We start from the raw sequence: 20,499 nt of genomic DNA on the forward strand, positions 1-20,499 counted from the left end.
GTCTGGTGAAAGGTATAATATTTTCATTCATATTTCATAATGTCTAATCTTGCTAGACTTGAATTTGCAGCACGAGATATAACAGGTAAGAATTACATGGAATGGGCAGTCGAAGCTTGATTGACTCTAAAATACAAAAATCTCCTGAACACTATTGTTGAAGGGAATAATGCAGATGGAATGTTACGTGCTCATGCTTTAAGCGTTTTGAGACGTCACATACATGATGACCTGAAGTCAGAGTATTTGTAGGTGGAAGATCCCTTGGCTTTATGGAATATCTTAAAAGATAGATATGATCACCTGAAGATGGTCATCCTTCCAAAAGCTCGAAATGGTTTTATAAATCTTCGACTACAAGATTTTTCTTCCATTGTCTTTTGGTCAATGAACAAAATAACCAGTTGTTATTGCATAACCATGAATCTCGACCCACTGGGTCCGTACCTGTGTCTGAAGCACATGTGATATTGTCAAATGATCGTGGCAGGAAACAAAATTACAAAGTGAAACGTGGTTCCGGAAGAAACCACCAACGTGGATCCCGCACAAACAAATGGGAGAGAAACAGACAAACCCCTTACCACCGGAAGTGGGAAAAGGGAGAAAATTCAAAGAATTATGCAGCGAGAAAGCCTGATAAAGTAAAGGATAAAAATAATATCCCTCCCAAAGCTCGTGAATAAGCTTGTTATCGTTGTGGTATGGAAGGTCATTGGTCCTGTACCTGTCGTACGGCGAGACATTTGGTGGACCTCTACCAAGCATCTCTCAAATCTAAAGATGCACCAGAGATGAACCACATGGAACTTGATCCACCATTGTGTGTTGGAGATTATCTCCCTAAAGGAGAAAATCAAACTGATGGTATGTTTAATATTTAGTGTATTAACTTTTTTAACTATTATACTGCTTTATTATAATGTAAAATAACTTTTCTCTGTTAGATATTAGATAGTATCTTATATGTACCGGTAATAGTTTTGTTTATGTTATAAATATAAATAGTTGTAGTTTGAATCTTATATTATATTATTTAATGTAATGAAAATGTATGGATTCCAGAAGAAACATATCTAAAGGTGTTGAAGATAGTTGTCTAGCCGACAGTGGGACCACAAATTCGATACTTCAAAATACAAAAATATTTCTCGACCATAAAATTATGTGAAGCAAATGCGATTACTATCGCTGGTTTATCAAGCCTTAGAGAAGGCTCCGGAAGAGCTACTATAATATTGCCCCGTGGTACGAAAATAATTATTGAGGATGTTTTGTACTCGACCAGATCCTTGAAGAATCTATTGAGTTTCAAAGACATTCGTCTGAATGGGTATCACGTCGAGACTGGGTCTGAGAATGATAAAGAATATTCATATATCACCTCGAGTATATCATGCCAGAAGCGTGTCTGAGAAAGACTTGAAGCTCTTTCTTCTGGATTATATCTTACAGAGATTAAAACAGTTGAATCATATGTCGTTGTAAACCCGAAGTTGCACGATCCAAATACTTATAAAATTTGGCATGATCGACTGGGACTCATCATGATCTACCATGATGAGTAGAATAATACAAAACTCTTAGGGACACCCTCTTCGGAACCAGAAGTTTTTGATAGATAGGGATTTTACTTGCACTGGTTGCTCATTGGGAAAGTTTATTACTCGCCCATCCCTGACGAAAGTACATATCGAATGTCCCAAATTTTTGGAAAGGATTCAAGGTGATATATGTGGCCCTATACACCCGCAGCGTGGACCATTTAAATATTTTATGGTATTAATAGATGCATCAACAAGATGGTCTCATGTAAATCTGCTCTCGACGCGGAATCAGGCGTTTGCAAAGTTATTAGCTCAGATAATTCGTTTACGAGCTCACTTTCCTGATTATCCGATTAAGTCGATTCGTCTAGATGGAGCAGGAGACTTTACATTGAGTACTTTTGATTCCTATTGTCTCTCAGTTGGAATTAATGTTGAACATCCTGTAGCTCATGTTCATACTCAGAATGGTCTAGCTGAATCATTCATTAAGCATATCCAACTGATTGCGAGACCAATGTTGATGAGGACTAAATTACCTGTTACTGCATGGGGACCTGCAGTCCTTCATGCTGCAACCTTGATAAGGTTACGTCCTATTTCAAATAATCAATTCTCACATTTGCAATATGTTCAAGGTCAACAGCCAAACATATCTCATTTGCGTATTTTTGGATGTGTTGTATATGTTCCTATTACAGCCCCACAACGCACAATTTTTGGGCCTTAGCGCCGACTAGGAATATATATTGGTTTTAATACACCATCTGTTATTCGATATCTCGAACCCCTGACGGGTGAGACTTTCATTGCACGCTTCGTCGATTGTCACTTTGATGAGACAGTTTTCCCGCCATTAGGGGGAGTAAATTTTCTTGAAGAAAATATTACGAAAAATAAACTTTCTTGGTTTACTCCAAATTTGTCTCACTTTGATCCTCGTACTAATCAATATGAAGTTGAAGTACAAAGGATAATACATCTACAAGAGATTGCTAATAAAATGCCTGACGCATTTAACGATGTAGCGAGAGTGACAAAATCACATATACCTGCTGCAAATGTTCCAGCAAGGATAGATGTCCCTGAAGGACACGATAAAAATATTGCAGCAAATGAATCGTCTAAAACACGTCTGAAGCGTGGACGACTAATCGGTTCTAAAGATATAGTTCTCCGGAAGAAGAAAAACAAACCACAAGCAAGTAATGTTCCAAAGAGGCTACAAATACACCCCTTGAAGTGGGTGAAGCCCCAAAAGAGGCAAAAGCTCTTGAAGAGCATGAGTTATCTCCAAATGAAGAGATATCTATAAATTATGCTTGTAATGGTAAAGCGTTGAATCGAGATAACATAATCATCGATGATATATTTGCGCTTTCAGTAGCCACTGATATTATCACTGAAAATCATGATTATGAACCACATTCTATTGAGAAATGTCAGAAAAGGACAGATTGAGTAAAATGGAAAGAAGCAATCCAGACATAGTTGAATTCACTGTCAAAACGTAACGTTTTTGGACCTATAGTCCTGACAATCAATGATGTAAACCCTGTAGGTTTCAAGTGGGTATTCGTTAGAAAACAAAATGAGAATAATGAAGTTGTTCGCTATAAAGCAAGACTTGTGGCACAAGGTTTCCTGCAGAGACCAGGGATCGATTATGAAGAAACATACTCTCCAGTTATGGATGGAATAACCTTTCGATATTTGATCAGTTTAGCAGTTCTAGAAGAACTCGAGATGAATTTAATGGACGTGGTCACTGCATATCCATATGGAAAATTAGATATTAACATTTATATGAAAGTCACTGAAGGATTTAAATTGCCTGGAGGCAACCCACGTACCATGTATTCACTAAAGCTTAATCGTGCTTTATATGGATTGAAACAAGCTGGACGAATGTGGTACAATTGTCTTAGTGAATATCTGATCAAAGAAGGTTATGTAAATGATCTCATTTGCCCATGTATGTTTATCAAGAAAGGAGATGTTGGATTCGCTATTCTTGCAGTATATGTTGATGATATCAACCTTATAGGAACTCCAGAAGAGCTCTCTAAAGCAACAGAATATTTGAAGAAAGAATTCGAGATGAAAGATCTCGGAAAAACAAAATTCTGTCTTGGCTTACAAATTGAGAGAAGCACAAGTGGCATACTTGTACATCAAACATTATACACTGAAAAAGTCTTGAAGCGCTTTAACATGGAGAATTCTTATCCTCTTAGTACTCCCATGGTTGTTAGGTCTCTCGATAATCTGAAAGATCCATTTCGACCTAAAGAAGAAAACGAAACACTCCTTAGTCCAGAAGTACCATATATGAGTGTTGTTGGTGCATTATCATACTTAGCTCAATGTGCTAGACCGGACATTGCTTTTGCAGTAAATCTATTGGCCAGATCTAGCTCTGCACCAACTAAGAGGCATTGGGTTGGAGTAAAGCAAATTCTAAGATATCTGAGAGGAACAACTGATATGGGATTGTTTTATTCAAAGGACTTATCTAGTAATTATCAAGTAAAAGGATACTCAGATGCCGGGTATATTTCTGATCCGCACAAAGGGATTTCACAGACAGGCTATGTATTCACAAGTGGAGGTACAACTTTCTCATGGCGATTTAGTAAACAAAGTATGCCCGCTACCTCACCTAATCATGCAGAAATTATTGCTCTCCATGAAGCAACAAGAGAATGTGTATGGCTTAGATCCATTATTGAACACATTAGAAGCTCAAGTGGTCTTGATTCAATCACAAATTCTCCGACAATCATTCACGAAGATAATTCAGCATGCATCGCTCAGATCAGAGAAGGATACATCAAAGGCGATAGAACTAAGCACATATCCCCTACATTGTTTTACTCACATCACCTCCAGAAGAATAATGAGATTGATATCCAGAAGATACAATCATGTCAGAACTATGCTGACTTGTTCACCAAGTCTTTGCCTACTACAACGTTTAGAAAACTGGTAGATGGCATCGGAATGCGACGCTTGAAGAGCCTGATGATGTAAGACTACATCAGTCCAAGATATGATATTCATCCGGGGGAGTCTATTATCATGTGCAGGTTCATGTATCGCTATCTACGCTCTGTACTCTTTTTCCTTCGTCCGGTTTTTGTCCCAATGGATTTTACTGGCAAGGTTTTAACGAGGCAGTATTTAGTGTATCCAGCGTCACTCGGAATCTATTAATTGTATTCTTTTCCTTCATCAGATTTTGTCCCACTGGATTTTTCTGACAAGATTTTTAATGAGACAATTATTCCAAGTGATGGTCATCCAAGGAGGAGTGTTATATGGTATGTGGCTGCCCATAAAATCATTGGCTATGCAAGGGGACTTTGGGTGCCTTTAATATACCTTTTTCTTATCCAACTTATATCTATAGCCACCCACCATTTCTACAATACCACCTTGATGTAGTGTCACCTTATGGTAGCTCCATATGACAAGTGTTTGTGGTTAAGTGACACCACATCATGCAAGTGACAACACATGAGGTTATGTGTCACCATTCCACAACTCCATATGCAAAGTGTCATCTTGGAGGTGACAATACACCATGCAAGTGACAACACATGGGTTATGTGTCAACTTCCTATTACTTCTCCCACCCTATAAATAGGTGTAGCGTTGGTATGAGTTTTGTAAGAGATGAATTGGTAAGAGAAGGAAAAAGTTTGAATGGAGTACTTCAAATAAAGTTTGGTTCAAGTTCATCTGCTTTGGTTTAGTATATCTTAATATTTCCATCTTTTTCTCTTCCCTTAATTTCGTTAAGTTGCATGCAAAGATCGATACACATTGAAGCAAATAGACCGACAATTTACAACAACCCCCACTTTATAAGAGAAAAATTTTTCCGAAAAAATTAGGGTATTTTTTCCATTTATAAACCCCACTATAAAACTCCCATCAAAGTTTCCCGTAATAAAAAAAGTTTCCACAAAACCTAAAGCAAAGTACGTTTGGAGGAAGATGAAGAAGAAAAAGAATCAGGTTTGTTCTTTCTTTCTCTCTTTAGATTGGTACTAGCTAGTACAACTTGCATGTTACTTTATTTATCTCTATTACTATCTCTCTCTAGATTATAGTACTAGCTAGTTGCCTATATTGTGACTTTACCAAATTCAAAGTACTAACATTAATAAATTAAGGCAAGTACACACACTTTCTCTCTCTAGATTGAACATGTGAATACTAGTTCATTAATTAATTAAAGAAGACAATGGCACCACACAAAAGAATACAGACTAACATTTGTTTTATCATATATTTTATTATGACATCTTTTTATATCTCTATCTATCTCTCTACCTACTATTGTTTATTGTTTTTCTCAATATTGTAGTATTAAATTTGAATGAGACACATTAATTAACTAGTTAAAGAACTAAAGAGATATATAGTTTGTTTATTTCTTTATCTCTCTAGATTGTAATACTAGCATTAATAGGATACACTAATTAGTTAAAGAACAAAGGACATCAACCTTTTTATTTCACTTTTTTTTATCTCTCTTTATGTGTATATTGTTTATATATACGCAACAACTCTTATATATAATATATATATAAGTATTTTATGTTTATATATATGAGTGCTTATATATGCAACAAAGGATACGAGCGTTTTATGTTTATGCCATTTTTTAAAATTTTATTAGATGATCACCAATTAGACATTAGATATTTATAGATTTTATATTGTTGTTGTAGTTATCTATATATAATGCTAACACCACAATTAAAGTTACGTATTGTATGTACAATGATGATTATAATTATACATACATATTTGAGTAATCGACGTAGAAGACGTATCATCATTAGTAGGAGAGCTTACGTAAATCGAGATCAAGAGAGAAATAAATATTGCAAAGAATTTACTGTGAGAGTGATCGATATTGTCACGAACAACTTCGCATGAAACGAGAACCATTTCGACGCTATGTGTACGCTTACGGGGTTATGGTTTAGTCGATAATCGACATGCGAAAGTAGAAGAACAAGTTGCTATGTTCTTTCTTCTTGTACACCCATTTACAACCAATAACAGACTTACCTTCGGGCAATGGGACAACCTCCCATGTCTTGTTCTTGTGAAGAGACTCCATCTCTTCTTGCATAGCAACCAACCAACTCTCTCTTTCCTCCGCGGTAATAGCTTGTTTGAAGGTGACCGACTCGTCGTCTTCCGCCAAGAGTGCATATTCAACCACATTTGCCTGCCCGTAATGCCTAAGAGGTTTGTCTGATCCTAACCTTTGTACCGGCTTATAACCGTTTCGGCCTAGTGTGTACCGAAACATCCTGCTATTGTTGTTGTAAAACTTGCGTACCTTCCCCTTGAACCTCCTCATGATCGGGTTCATCAATTTCCTCGTCCTGAGTATTATCCTAATGCTCCACCTTATCATGATTCCTAGAAACCCGTTGGTCTCCGGCTTCTACTTCCACTACTTGAGCTTTAGTAGACCCAACATCACCACAACTAGGCACCGTAGCTTTCGCTATAGTTACAATAGATGACTCATCAAACACCGCATCTCTGCTGATTATAAACTTAATGTCTTCCGTACACCATAGCCGATAACTGTAACTAGAATCCCGACTAGTATAGGGACTATTACTTTTGGTGAAAGAAAACTATGTGGTTTAGGAGTGCGTATTTTCGAGCATACAGGTAAATTTAGTTTCGGCATACCACCACAAAGGTTGTCGTTCCCCAGAGTAGAAGTTCCATCCATATCTTCGAAAATACCGGCTTTTGGTACTTCACCTCTAAAGTGGTTGAAATAAAGATCGAGGCACTTCCGAGACAAAATTTCTCAAGATAGTAGAAGGTACCAAGGAAATTGAGAGGAAGAAAGATTGAAGAACCGAACGGGTACCGTCCCACTGAGATTATTATGAGAAAGGTTCAAAAGTACCAAGTTTTTGCAGTTTCTTAGAGTAGAAGGTATGCTTCCTTGTAAACTATTCATGTCCATCAAGAGTGTATTAACTTGGACAGATTACCAATGGAGGAAGGAATTAGACATGAAATCTGGTTTACATTCAAGCGCAACTTTTCTAACTTTTGAAGCCTCCCTATCCCACTAGGGATACTACCACTCAAGTAGGTATAATCCAATCTTAATTCTGTCAAATTAACAAGGTTCTGAATCCCTATAGGGATTCTGCCATGAATATCATTTCCTCCTACCATGAATCGTTGAAGTTGGGTTGAGAGATTGGCTATGGATTTAGGTAGTTCGCCTCCTAGACTATTTTTTTAAAGGGATAAGGCTCTCAGACTAGTACAATTAACCAAAAAAGTAATTATATTCAAGTCATTGATTCCCCCGATCCTAAGCCAACTTAGCTCTTGTAGTCTCTTTTAGCTTAGACTGTCACTTTTAAAGTCAAGCCTTTCAAGCACAGATATGTTTAAAAAGGAAACTGGAATGTTTCCTGAGAAGTTGTTTAGTCCACAAGCGAATAACATTAGATTAGGAAGACCTATATCAAATGGAAGTTGTGAGAGGCGGTTTCACAAAGAAAGGATTGTGGCGGTTTCAAATTGTTGGAGGCGGTTTGAGTTCATAGGCGGTTTTAAATTGGTTTCCAATTTGAGAGGCAATATCTAATTTTGGTTTTCAATTGGGGTCGGCTCAATTGGGTCGGTTTTAAAAGTTCCCTATTATGGTTGGTGGACAAAAGCTATATATAGGGGGTTTAGTATTGGAACTTAACACATCACCAACACAACTACTCAACAACAACTCTTCTTTAGAGAGCTAGAGAGAGAGAGAGAGCAAGAGTGAGAGGAATTTTTCATAGTTTTTGAGCGGTGTTAAATTTCTCGGTCGTCGAAGATTTAGTATAGAAGGTTATTACTATACGGTACCATCTTGGGACGAACTTGCGAGTTGTGTGAGTCGTCTTCATATATCCTTCAATAAAGATTTCTTTTTCGCCCGAGGACGTAGGCTTTAAGCCGAACCTCGTTAAATTCTGTTCGCATATTTGATTTTGACTTAGCTTTTCGATTAATCTTCATAATCGGATCAATTTCTAGGATAGGTTCGATAGCTTCCGCGACTTTTAGTTATAACAATTGGTACCAGAGCCTTGTTGAGATTGAACGAAGAGAAGATGGGATCGAGAAGTGGTACGGTCAAAGCAGGGAAATATGAGATAGAGAAGTTCAATGGGAAAAACGATTTTTCTTATTGGCGGATGCAGATGAAGAATCTGTTAATCTCGCAGAAATTACACAAGACGTTGACGGGAAAGAAACCAGGAGATATGTCAGATGAGGATTGGGAAGAGTTAGATCTCGAAGCACGGGCTACCATTATGTTGTGTCTTGAGAGGGACGTGGCGTTCCTAGTAGACGAAGAAACAACGGCGGAGGGTGTGTGGTTAAAACTAGAAAGCAGTTTCATGACGAAAACTTTAACGAATCGGGTCTACTTAAAATCCAAATTATTCACATGTAGAATGGAAGAGGGTTCTTCTATTCAGGAATATGTGAATAGGTTTGACAGGATTATTTCAGATTTGAAGGATATTGATGTTAAGGTTGAGGATGAGGACCAAGCCCTCATATTGTTACTTTCATTGCCTAAATCCTATGAGAACCTTGTTCAAACTTTGATGCTTGTTGGTGATAGTCTAAGCATGGAAGAGACGAGAAATTCGCTATTAGCGGATGACCTTCGTAAGGTTGCTACTAGCAGTATGGCGTCGGGTGGAGTAGACAAAGAACAAGCACAATGGTTGTTTGTAACGAGGGGGAGGAGTAATGAAAGGGGAAAGGGAAAGGGCGGGAAATCTAGATCCAAATCTAGAGGCTCTTTCAAGAAAACGTGCTTTAGTTGTGGTGAGCTTGGCCACTTTAAAGCGGCTTGTCCAAAGAGAAAGTTGAAGCAAAAGAACGAAGGCTACAAGGAGAAACAAGAGATGCAAGAGGCGGGATATGTGTCAGAAGAGGCGGATGAATGTTTCTCGGTGACAGAGGTGTCTGAGAAAATCTTCGATAAGTGGATGCTTGATTCAGGGGCGTCACACCATATGTGTCCAAATAGGGAGTTGTTTACTACCTATAGGAGTATAGATGGTGGTACAGTTATACTGGGTGATGATAGTATATGTAAAACTGTGGGACTCGGAACAATACGGATCAAGATGCACGATGGAGTGGTGAGAACATTGACGGACGTAAGACACATACCCGATTTGCGGAAAAATCTAATTTCCCTTGGTGTGTTAGAGCGGAACGGTTGTAAGATAATTATAGAGAATGGCTCCATAAAAGTCGTTAAGGGTTCTTTGGTGGTAATGAGAGGTACTCGTTACGGTAATTTATACGAACTTTTGGGGACAACAATTACTGGAGATGTAGCAGTAGGAATCAGTGGAAGGGATCCAACGGCTAGTACGAGGCTTTGGCATATGCGCCTTGGGCATATGTCAGAAAAGGGTTTATCTTTAATGTGCGGGAAAGGCTTGTTGAAGGACATGAAGAAGCCTTGCATGGAGTTTTGTGAGCATTGTGTGTTCGGGAAGGCACACAGGGTGACGTTCTCTTCAAGCAAGCACAGGAGCAAAGAGGTATTAGACTACGTACATACCGATGTCTGGGGACCGGCAAAGTTACCTTCCAAGGGTGGTTCCAGGTATTTTGTACATTCGTTGATGATCATTCGAGATTTGTCTGGCTTTATTTTCTGAAGCATAAGAATGAGGTATTCAACACATTCCTGGTGTGGAAAGCAATGGTTGAGAACAAAACTGGTCGAAAGCTGAAGACATTAAGGTCGGATAATGGGACCGAGTACACGGATGGGGCATTCAAGGAGTTTTGTAATCAGGAAGGCATTGTGAGGCACTGGACAGTAGTAAACACACCTCAACAGAATGGAGTCGCAGAGAGATTGAACCGTACACTACTTGAGAAGGCTAGATGTATGCGCTCCACATTCTTCTTTAGATGGTGGCATACCTTACGAGGTGTGGTCAGGTGAACATGCAGATTACGGGAGACTTAAGGTTTTCGGTTGTACGGCCTATTACCATGTTAAAGGTAACAAACTTGACAATAGAGCAAAGAAGGCAATTTTCTTAGGATATGCTACAGGAGTCAAAGGTTATCGGCTATGGTGTACGGAAGACAAGAAGTTTGTAATCAGCAGAGATGTGGTGTTTGATGAGTCATCTATGGTAGCTATGGCGAAAGCTACGGTGCCTAGTTGTGGTGATGTTGGGTTTACTAAAGCTCAAGTAGTGGAAGTAGAAGCCAAAGACCAACGGGTTTCTAGGAATCATGATCAGGTGGAGCATCAGGATAAAACTCAGGATGAGGAAATTGATGAACCCGATCATGAGGAGGTTCAAGGGGAAGGTACACAAGTTTTACAACAACAACAACAGGATGTTTCGGTACACACTAGGCCGAAACGGTTATATAAGCCGGTACAAAGGTTAGGGTCAGACACACCTCTTAGGCATTACGGGCAGGCAAATTTGGTTGAATATGCACTCTCGGTAGAAGACGACGAGCCGGTCACCTTCAAACAAGCTATTACCGCGGAGGAAAGAGAGAGTTGGTTGGTTGCTATGCAAGAAGAGATGGAGTCTCTTCACAAGAACAAGACGTGGGAGGTTGTCCCATTGCCCGAAGGTAAGTCTGTTATTGGTTGTAAATGGGTGTACAAGAAGAAAGAGGATTCTTCCGAAATCAAGGGTACAAGGTATAAGGCAAGACTAGTGGCCAAGGGTTATGCACAGAAAGAAGGGGTCGACTACAATGAGATTTTCTCACCGGTCGTGAAACATACTTCTATTCGGGTGCTATTGAGTATTGTTGCTCACAGGGATCTTGAGCTGGAACAACTCGATGTTAAAACCGCCTTCTTGCACGGAGATTTGGAAGAAGAAATTTATATGGCTCAACCAGAGGGATACAAGGTTGAGGGTAAAGAAAATCAAGTATGTCGTTTGAGGAAGTCTCTTTACGGATTGAAACAATCCCCTCGCCAATGGTACAAACGATTTGATTTTTTCATGCTAAAGCATGGTTTTCGCAGAAGTGACTATGATTGTTGTGTATACATCAAGAAGCTTCGCGAAGGTGACTTTATTTATCTCCTTTTGTATGTGGATGACATGCTTATTGCTTCTCGAAGCATGGTGGAGATAAATAAGTTGAAGTCTCAACTCAGTCAAGAGTTTGAGATGAAAGACATGGGCGCTGCAAAGAAGATACTGGGAATGGAGATTAAGAGAGAGCGGTCAAGTAAGAAACTGTACTTGAATCAGAAAGGTTACATCGAACGAGTAGTTTCTCGGTTCGGGATGCAGAATGCGAAGGCGGTGTCAACACCTTTGGCACCACACTTCAGGCTCTCGGGAAAACAATCTCCCACTACTACGGTGGAGAAGGATCATATGGATCGTATACCGTATGCGAGTGCAGTTGGCAGTTTGATGTACGCTATGGTGTGTACTCGTCCGGATATTTCACAAGCGGTCAGTGTGGTTAGTAGGTTTATGGCAAACCCGGGGAAGACACATTGGGAAGCTGTGAAGTGGGTCTTGAGGTACTTGAAGGGTACTGTTGATACGGGTTTGTGCTTTGGTGGAGACACATGTCAGGTAAGCGGTTATGTTGACTCGGATTATGCTGGCGATCTAGATAGAAGACGATCTACTACTGGTTATGTATTTAGAGTACATGGTGCTCCAGTTAGTTGGCGATCGATGTTACAATCTACAGTTGCGTTATCTACTACGGAGGCTGAGTATATGGCTACGGCCGAGGGTGTGAAGGAAGCATTGTGGTTGTGGGGTCTTCTGGATGATCTAGGGATTAAGCAAGAGTGCGTGGATGTATGGTGTGATAGTCAAAGTGCGATCCACTTGGCGAAGAATCAGGTTCACCATGCTCGCACTAAGCATATCGATGTTAGGTATCACTTTGTACGAGATGTCATAGAGGAAGGTGATGTTTCTCTCATGAAGGTATACACAGATGAGAATCCCGCGGACATGTTGACTAAAGTGGTGACATGTAGCAAGTTTCAGCATTGCCTGGAATTGCTACAAATCGGCTCGTGTTAAGTTGCCCGAAAGGGTGTAATGGCGACAAGGTAAACTTTATATGAAGGGTTGGTAGAACTACGGTAGGCTTGATCCTGTAAAAGGGTACGTAGGCAGTCATGGTCATATGGCGCAGTCAGATGAAGCTACAAGAAACAGATATATCTTACAAGGAGTATTAATTTCCGGTAAGACCGGTTCGTTCCTCAGAGACTAAGTTGAATCTATTCTAAGACTTGGAAGTAAGACGGTTTTGAAAATGATTTGGTTTTGGTTTTTTTAAAATAAAATATTAAAATAAAATTACGGAAAGAAAATAATTACAAATGATACAAGGAACTCAAATGGGGGAGAGCCTAGGGTTTTCTGAATCCGTCTTCCTAATAATTCTAACGACAATTCAATTTTGATCTAATTAGGGAGTTCTTTATATGACTCAGGTTTTAGTCCATGAACGGGCCAAAAAACCTGGAAGATTTTATCGTTAAAATGGTAAAAACTTTAGTAAATTATCGAGAAAATAAATATTACGACTTCATCTAAACCCTAGATAGAAAATTAGTTCTTCATGATAAAGGATGGAAGCTTAACTATATAGAACAAGAAAAGAAAAGTTGAAAAGTTGAATTTCTTACTAATTTTCCAGCCAAACAGAGCCTAAGGAAGTGATTTCCTTCTGATTTTCCGAGATTCTGCCAAACGCACCCTCCGGGAAAATGATTTTCTCGTCTTCCCGGAAATGAATTCTCTGAGAGAAAATTATTTTCTCGTCTTCTTTCTTTCTGTTTCTTTTTCAATCTTTCTGTAATCTCTCTCTCTCTCTTTCTCTGTAATCTTCCTCTCTCTCACTAAGAAGTATAAATTAACAAGAGAAATCAAAAGATCACGAAAAATCGAATTACTTTCTTAAAAACCGAGAATCTGTTTCTCTCTCTCTCTACAATATCCCTCGGTCTCTCTCTCTAACCTTCTCTCTTTCTCTGTACTCTCTTTTCTCACTAAAAAGTTACAATCAAAAGAAGAAGAAGAAAGATAGAAGATGATGATGATGATCGGTTTTCTCTCTCTAACCTCTCCTTCTCTGTTTTTCTCTGCTAAACCCGTGATGATGATGATCTCTCTCTCTCTCTCTCTGTAATTTCTTGTTTAGTTGAGCTCGAGAGATTGATTACCCCAAAAACCGAGATGATTTTAGTCCCACCCAAGAGATCTCCCAACTCGTTTCCCTCTCTGTTTCTATATAGCCGAAATACTTCCTATCTCTCCTCCTTTCCTTTCTCGATTTGTAAGAGAGAAGGAAATAAATCTTTCCTTTCTCTCTCTTTCTGTAATTTTAAACAGCCGAGCTCTTCTTTCCTTCTCTGTCTCTATATGCTTCTATGTTTCCTCTCTCTATATTCTCCTTCTCTCGGTTATCTTCCAGCCGAGAGCTTTCTCTCACTAAACTTTCTAAAGATGAGAGAATAATTTCTAAAGTTTGGGATTTAACTTGATTACGTTGGCTGTTAAGAATCGAAATTATCCCATGTAACATGCATCACCGAGTTATTGTACTTCTCAATTAGCTGACCGTCAGATGGATGCTGGTCATACGTACGGTTTGATCTTCGCGGACTACAATACTATCATGTTCTGCCGGGCATTGAATCAATGCTTCAAAATAATCCCGAATTTAACCACTGGGCCCAACCCTTATACCGAAAGTGACCAATTTCCGTCAGATCACACCTTGTCCTTCCGCTAGATCATTGCCACGTGTTCTTTAGTTGATCCACAACTCCAATCTTTGACTTAGCATAACTTTCCCATGCGGACTCCGATTTGACCTCCGTTTTCGCCGATAGATTCGTATTGGACTCTACTTTCACATGAGCACTAATATTGACCAAAATACCCTTGTCATTAAAATGACCAAAATGCCCCTCAAGTATGTCTTTATCATGGTGTTTTCGCATCGAACTCCGTAAATGAGACCTGAGAAAGAAAATCAGACAAATCATCAGAGTAACCGCTCGAACTGGACTAACTAACCCGAGTTAAGAGATTCAGATGGGACAGTTTCATGTCTCATCAGAAGGTTATTACTATACGGTACCATCTTGGGACGAACTTGCGAGTTGTGTGAGTCGTCTTCACATATCCTTCAATAAAGATTTCTTTTTCGCCCGAGGACGTAGGCTTTAAGCCGAACCTCGTTAAATTCTGTTCGCATATTTGATTTTGACTTAGCTTTTCGATTAATCTTCATAATCGGATCAATTTCTAGGATAGGTTCGATAGCTTCCGCGACTTTTAGTTATAACAGAAGTTGACCGTGAAGATGGTTTTGTGCGACAGTGAAGAGGTATATAGAGGAGATGTTATAAATTGAAGGAGGAACAATACCAGAAACTTGAAGAATCCTAAGCTCCTCAGTAGAACAACTTCATCTTGTATGGCTCCTTCGAGATTATTGATTGCGAGTGAAAGTGAATATAAAGAAGAAAGGTTGCCTATCCAGGTTGGTATTCTTCCAGTAAGGTAGTTTGCACTCAGTCGAAGATAAACCAACTTTGTAACTTGTAAGTGAACTCAACTGGTCAGGTATACTTCCAAGTTCCAACAATGATGCTAGAAGTTAAGTCCAGCTCTTGGAGGTCTAAACAATGGCTCCGATTGGCTTTTATTTTGCCTGTAAATGAGTTAGTAGACAGGTCAAGAACCTGTAATCGCCGCAAAAGACCAACCTCCTGAGGGACTTCACCGCGGAAGTGGTTGTCACTTAGGTTTAAACGAGTAAGAAAGGTAAGATTTCTAATAGAGGGTCGTATTGATACGACTAGTTTCTGACTTTAAAATTTCAAGCCCACCACCCTCTCATTTGAAGGGTTGCAGGAAACTCCCACCCATTGACAGAAATGAATAGAATTGTTCCAGGGGTACATTACTTGGGATTGTGATTTAGAATTCATGAGCAGAAGAAGAATGACAAAAGATAGTAATAGTTGACTTAACCTTAGCTTTACAAGGTCTTGGAATATATTGTATCAGAAATTAGCTGTGGAGTTGCGAAGAAAAATAAACTTCAGCATGGATTTTTTTGTAGTGCAGATCAACTAAGAAACTTTCTATGGGAGAAAGTTCTCTATTGTAAAAAATCTTCACTCCCGTCCTCATTAGAGACATGTTCTTGGATGAGATGAACCAACAATGACACGAAGGGTCGTATTCAAGATGGGTCTTCGCCAACTAAGTCGAACCTGATCGTCTAACTCCATGAATTCCAATTCTTAGGAATACTTCTCTAATGGCACACAACTCCATTACTACATCTACCATATTCATTCTTTCAGCTGCTGATTCGACCGAACAAGCTACACCGATTTTCAGTATTGAGTTTAAGCACACCTTCAGTTCACCTGCTCGAATTCCATCTCTATTAATGCGTTCTTGAACATCAATTAACAGGCGTTGGTCGATCATCTCAAGTTTTCTTCCTTCAGATGATATAACCAGCTTCGAAAAACTATGAAGGTTTAGATCTTCTTTGAACATCTCCTCTGTTGGTCTTTTCCCTGTAAACATCTCAAGTAAGACAATACCAAAGCTGTATACATCACCTTTTATAGATGCTTCACCACCCATTCCGTATTCTGCATTATTGAAATGTCGGGATTACTATAAGAAAGAGACTAAATTTACCTTGTTTAGTCAGGCGAAGTTAATCGCTTTTTTTTTCAATAAAATTTAAAGGAAATAGAATGACATGAATAGTACAATACCTGGAGCAACATAACCAATAGATCCCTTAATTGCAGCAGATGAAGAGATAGTTGGTTTTTGACTAAAACTAGTCGAAATGGTGGTGTGGAGGAACTTGGCTAGTCCAAAATCACCAACATGGGCAGTCATGTCATCATCTAGGAGAATGTTGCTTGGCTTTAAATCACGATGAACAATCGGTGTTTCACACTGATGATGAAGATAATCTAATGCAGAAGCAATGTCGATTACTGCGTTTAGTCTCTGCAAAAGATTAAAATGTCTCGGTTGAACTTCCAAATTCACTTTTGGATTGGGGTGTAACCAATTCTCTAGACTACCATTAGCCATGAACTCAAAAACAAGAGCTTTGAAATCATTGCCTCTACTATCAACACTAGAGCAGACAGTCAAGATTTTGATTAGATTTCGATGTCTGATGTTTCTCAAGGAATTGCATTCAGCCATGAAACTTTTTGAAGCTCCTTGTTGTTGAAGGTTCAGTACCTTCACTGCAACAAATCTTTCAGTACTACCATCATCCCTTAGAACTCCTTTATACACAGAACCGTAACTACCGACACCAATCAAATTTTCTGATGAGAACCCGTCTGTTGCTTTGAGGAGTTCCGCATAAGAAACCCGTAAATATTGATGATCAAAAGAATCTTCAGAAGTAGGTTTCTTTATTGATCGACTACGTTTAATTACAACATAACATGCTATTAAGCAAAGGATCATGGCGACAGCAATAATTGGTGTTATGAGTTTTAGTAGTATAGACTTCGGATGTTTCTTCGGGCCAAGAATAGGTTGGACAACACATACTGGCAGTCTGAGACTAGGAATACCTCCACAGATCTTACTGTTTCCAGTAAGTGACAAGGCACTAGAATTTGTAAACACACCTTGTTCAGGTACTCTACCTTCAAAAGCATTAAAAGACAGGTTCAAATTGTATAGGAAACGAAGTGACCCTAAATATTCGGGAATTTGACCTGTTAACTTGTTACGTGAAAGATCCAACTCTTGTAGGGCTCCTAAAGCACTTAATGACCCAGGAATGGTTCCTTCAAACGAGTTAGCATCTAAGTATAGGTATATCAAACCAACACATTTGCCAAGTTCACTAGGAATTTTACCCGATAGTTTGTTGCCAGAAATGCGCAAGTCAACGAGATTCGTCAAGCTACTCACTTGTAGTGGTAGTGACCCACTTAAAGAGTTATAAGACAAGTCTAGGAAAATGTTAAGTGATGAAATACCAAGAACTGGTTCAGGTATGGAACCGGTAAGGTTGTTGTGGCTAAGGTTTAGCTTTCCGAGTTGCGAACAGTTTCCTAGAGTAGAAGGTATGCTTCCTCGTAAGCTATTCATCTCCATATAGAGTGAATTCAATTCGGACAAGTTTCCAATGGATGATGGTATATGGCCTGAAAGTTTGTTATGATTCAAGTTCAACGTCCCTAACATCTGAAGCCTCCCTATTCCGATAGGGATACTACCGCTCAAGTAGTTAAGGTCTAATCCTAATTGTGTCAAACTGACAAGGTTCTGAATGCCCGTAGGAATTTTTCCTTGGATAGTGTTCCCCCCTATAAAAAAACTCTCAAGGTTAGCTGAAAGATTGGCTACAGATTCGGGTAATTCACCTCCTAGATGATTATAACCTAGACTTAAATCAATCAGATTAGTACAATTAACCAAAGAAGTAAGGATATTCAAGTCGGTGGTTCTTCCTGATCCAAGTTGATTGTACTGAAAATTCAGTCTCACTAATCCTTGTAATCTCCCTAAGCTTATAGGAACTGGTCCACTAAAGCTGTTATATGGAAAATCAAGTGTACGAAGTACTGATATGTTTGATAAGGAACTTGGAATGTTTCCTGTGAAACCGTTTAAACCACAATGGAAAACCTTCAGATTAGGAAGAGTAAGGCCTATATCAGATGGAAGTTGACCATGAAGACGATTTTGTGCAACAGAGAAGTAGTGTATAGAAGAGATGTTATAAATAGAAGGAGGAATAATACCAGATAGTTTATTTTCAGAAACTTCAAAGAATCTTAAGCTCCTCAATCGACCAAATTCATCTGGTATGGCTCCTTCAATATTATTTGCTCCAAGTAAAAGATTAAATAAAGATGAAAAGTTGCCTATCCAGGTAGGTATTCTGCCAGTAAGATTATTTTTTCCCAGACCAAGATACAACAACTTTGTTAGTGAACTCATCTGGTCAGGTATACTTCCATCCATGTTGTTGTAATCTAAGTCCAAAACTAGGAGATCTGAACAATGGGTGAGATTGATCGGAATTTTCCCACTAACTGAGTTAAAACTCAGATTCATGTACTTCAATCGTAGCAAAAGACCTACCTCTTGAGGGATTTCACCATGGAAGGAGTTCTCGCTTAGAATTAACTTAGTAAGAAAGGTAAGATTTCCAATGGAAGGTGGTATTGATCCAACTAGTTTATGACCTACTAAGGTCAAGTTCACCACCCTGTCATTAGAAGGATTGCAGGAAACTCCTACCCATTTACAGAAATGTATAGAATTGTTCCATGAGTTCATGACTTGAAGTGGATCATGAGTAACCTTATCCTTGAACGAAAGCAAAGCAAGACGGTCCGACTCATTTCGTGCAATGGTAGTTGCCGATTGTGAATGAGAATTCATGAGCAGAAGAAGAATGAAATGAATGTAAAATGACCAATACATGCTTAATTTCAAGAAAGAGAATCAGGAAGTACTAGTACTATAGAAAAATCCTTTATGATGAGAAATGAAACTCCTTCAAGCTTATATTTATATTTTATGTTTTTGAAAATTAGTTTTGTCTCCAAGTGTGTCAAGTTCAGTCCCCAATACCAACTTGCCTTTAAAGACCACCCAGCACTTCACATTTTCATTGTATAGTTCTCTATTTTTTTTATGTTTTGAAAATTAGTTAGTTTTTACTGTTCGGCTTAAATCTGAGGGTAGGCTTCCAACTGATATCAACCCTCTCCAACTTATGGAGTGAGAATTTAACACAAAAATGTGTCACTGTTTATTGGGTTTTTGGCTTGTTCTTCTTTTTCACAAAGATATGACAACACAGTGACAGTTGACCTTGACGTCAACCATGGAACTCAACTACAACTTGCCCAGACATTAAACGAGATCACCTCTTCATCCACTGCAGTAAAGCAACCAACCTTTTCAAAGATTAATTCAAACTTTAAGAAAAAAAAATCTATGAATAAAAGACAACTGAACTAGATTGAAAGTTGTCTAATTTTATAGTAAAGGTGGAATTCTCTTCATCCCGTTAATTTTCTTTCTTTTGTTAACGTGGGTTTGAAGGTATTGAATTTTCATAAATCCAACTAGATGGAAAGTTGTTTAATTTGATAGTGGAAGTTGTCTAACTCAGCGATGCCATTCTAGACTTTTAAACGACGTACAATTGGGTTCTATATTCTTATGGATGAAATTGGGTTCTAAATCCTTATGGACAATTAGCAGAGGTGTGATTTCCTTCACTCAATCTATAAGACAACAAGACAGTACTGTTGACCTTGATGACTTGACTTAAACGTAAAAGGCCAAGAAATGAGCTAATGTACAAGATGAAAGATACTAACCCTAAAACCAAAGAAACGACCAAATGTCTGAAATGGTTATCACTACAACGGTCATTTGGGAGAAGTATGAGGTCAAATACGTGATTCTAATTTGTAACATATCATGTCGATATTTTCTCTGCGTGTTTGTTTAATTGTCCCTTTGGACTGAATCCAGTACTTGCACATTACGCAATATCTTTTTTTTAAATGAAAGATGTGATATCTTCACTTTGCTTTTCACTTTGCTTTACATAATTACATGACTTCCCATCCCAACTAGGTTGGCACCCCATGAAGCATCTATCATTAGACACCATCACCTGATATTATTAATAAATTATTAGTAAATGAATACAAATATAATTAGGGGGGCTTAAAGCCTGACCCTAACATCAAGATATCTCTTATCCAACCTAAAATCAATATGAAATACTTTTAACATTCATAAATTAGTGAGCTACTATTTATGTACACTTACTTGATGCAAGC

General features: G+C 38.6%; 1 protein-coding gene across 1 annotated transcript; it reads right to left on the minus strand.

Annotated features, from left to right (window-relative positions):
* Window positions 1-15,556: 15,556 nt before the first annotated feature.
* Window positions 15,557-19,305, minus strand: LOC147565459 (LRR receptor-like serine/threonine-protein kinase EFR). Its single transcript, XM_086651945.1, has 2 exons — window positions 16,420-19,305; window positions 15,557-16,290 (listed from the first exon to the last, which is right to left on the minus strand). Exons 1-2 carry the CDS (start codon window positions 19,118-19,120, stop codon window positions 15,887-15,889), a joined length of 3,105 nt encoding a protein of 1,034 aa, XP_086508071.1. The 5' UTR covers window positions 19,121-19,305; the 3' UTR covers window positions 15,557-15,886.
* Window positions 19,306-20,499: the final 1,194 nt, after the last annotated feature.

The sequence above is a fragment of the Eschscholzia californica genome, unplaced genomic scaffold (assembly GCF_041429995.1).
Source record: "Eschscholzia californica isolate CP2 unplaced genomic scaffold, dmEscCali1.0.p SCAF_1, whole genome shotgun sequence".
NCBI classification, from domain to species: domain Eukaryota; kingdom Viridiplantae; phylum Streptophyta; class Magnoliopsida; order Ranunculales; family Papaveraceae; genus Eschscholzia; species Eschscholzia californica.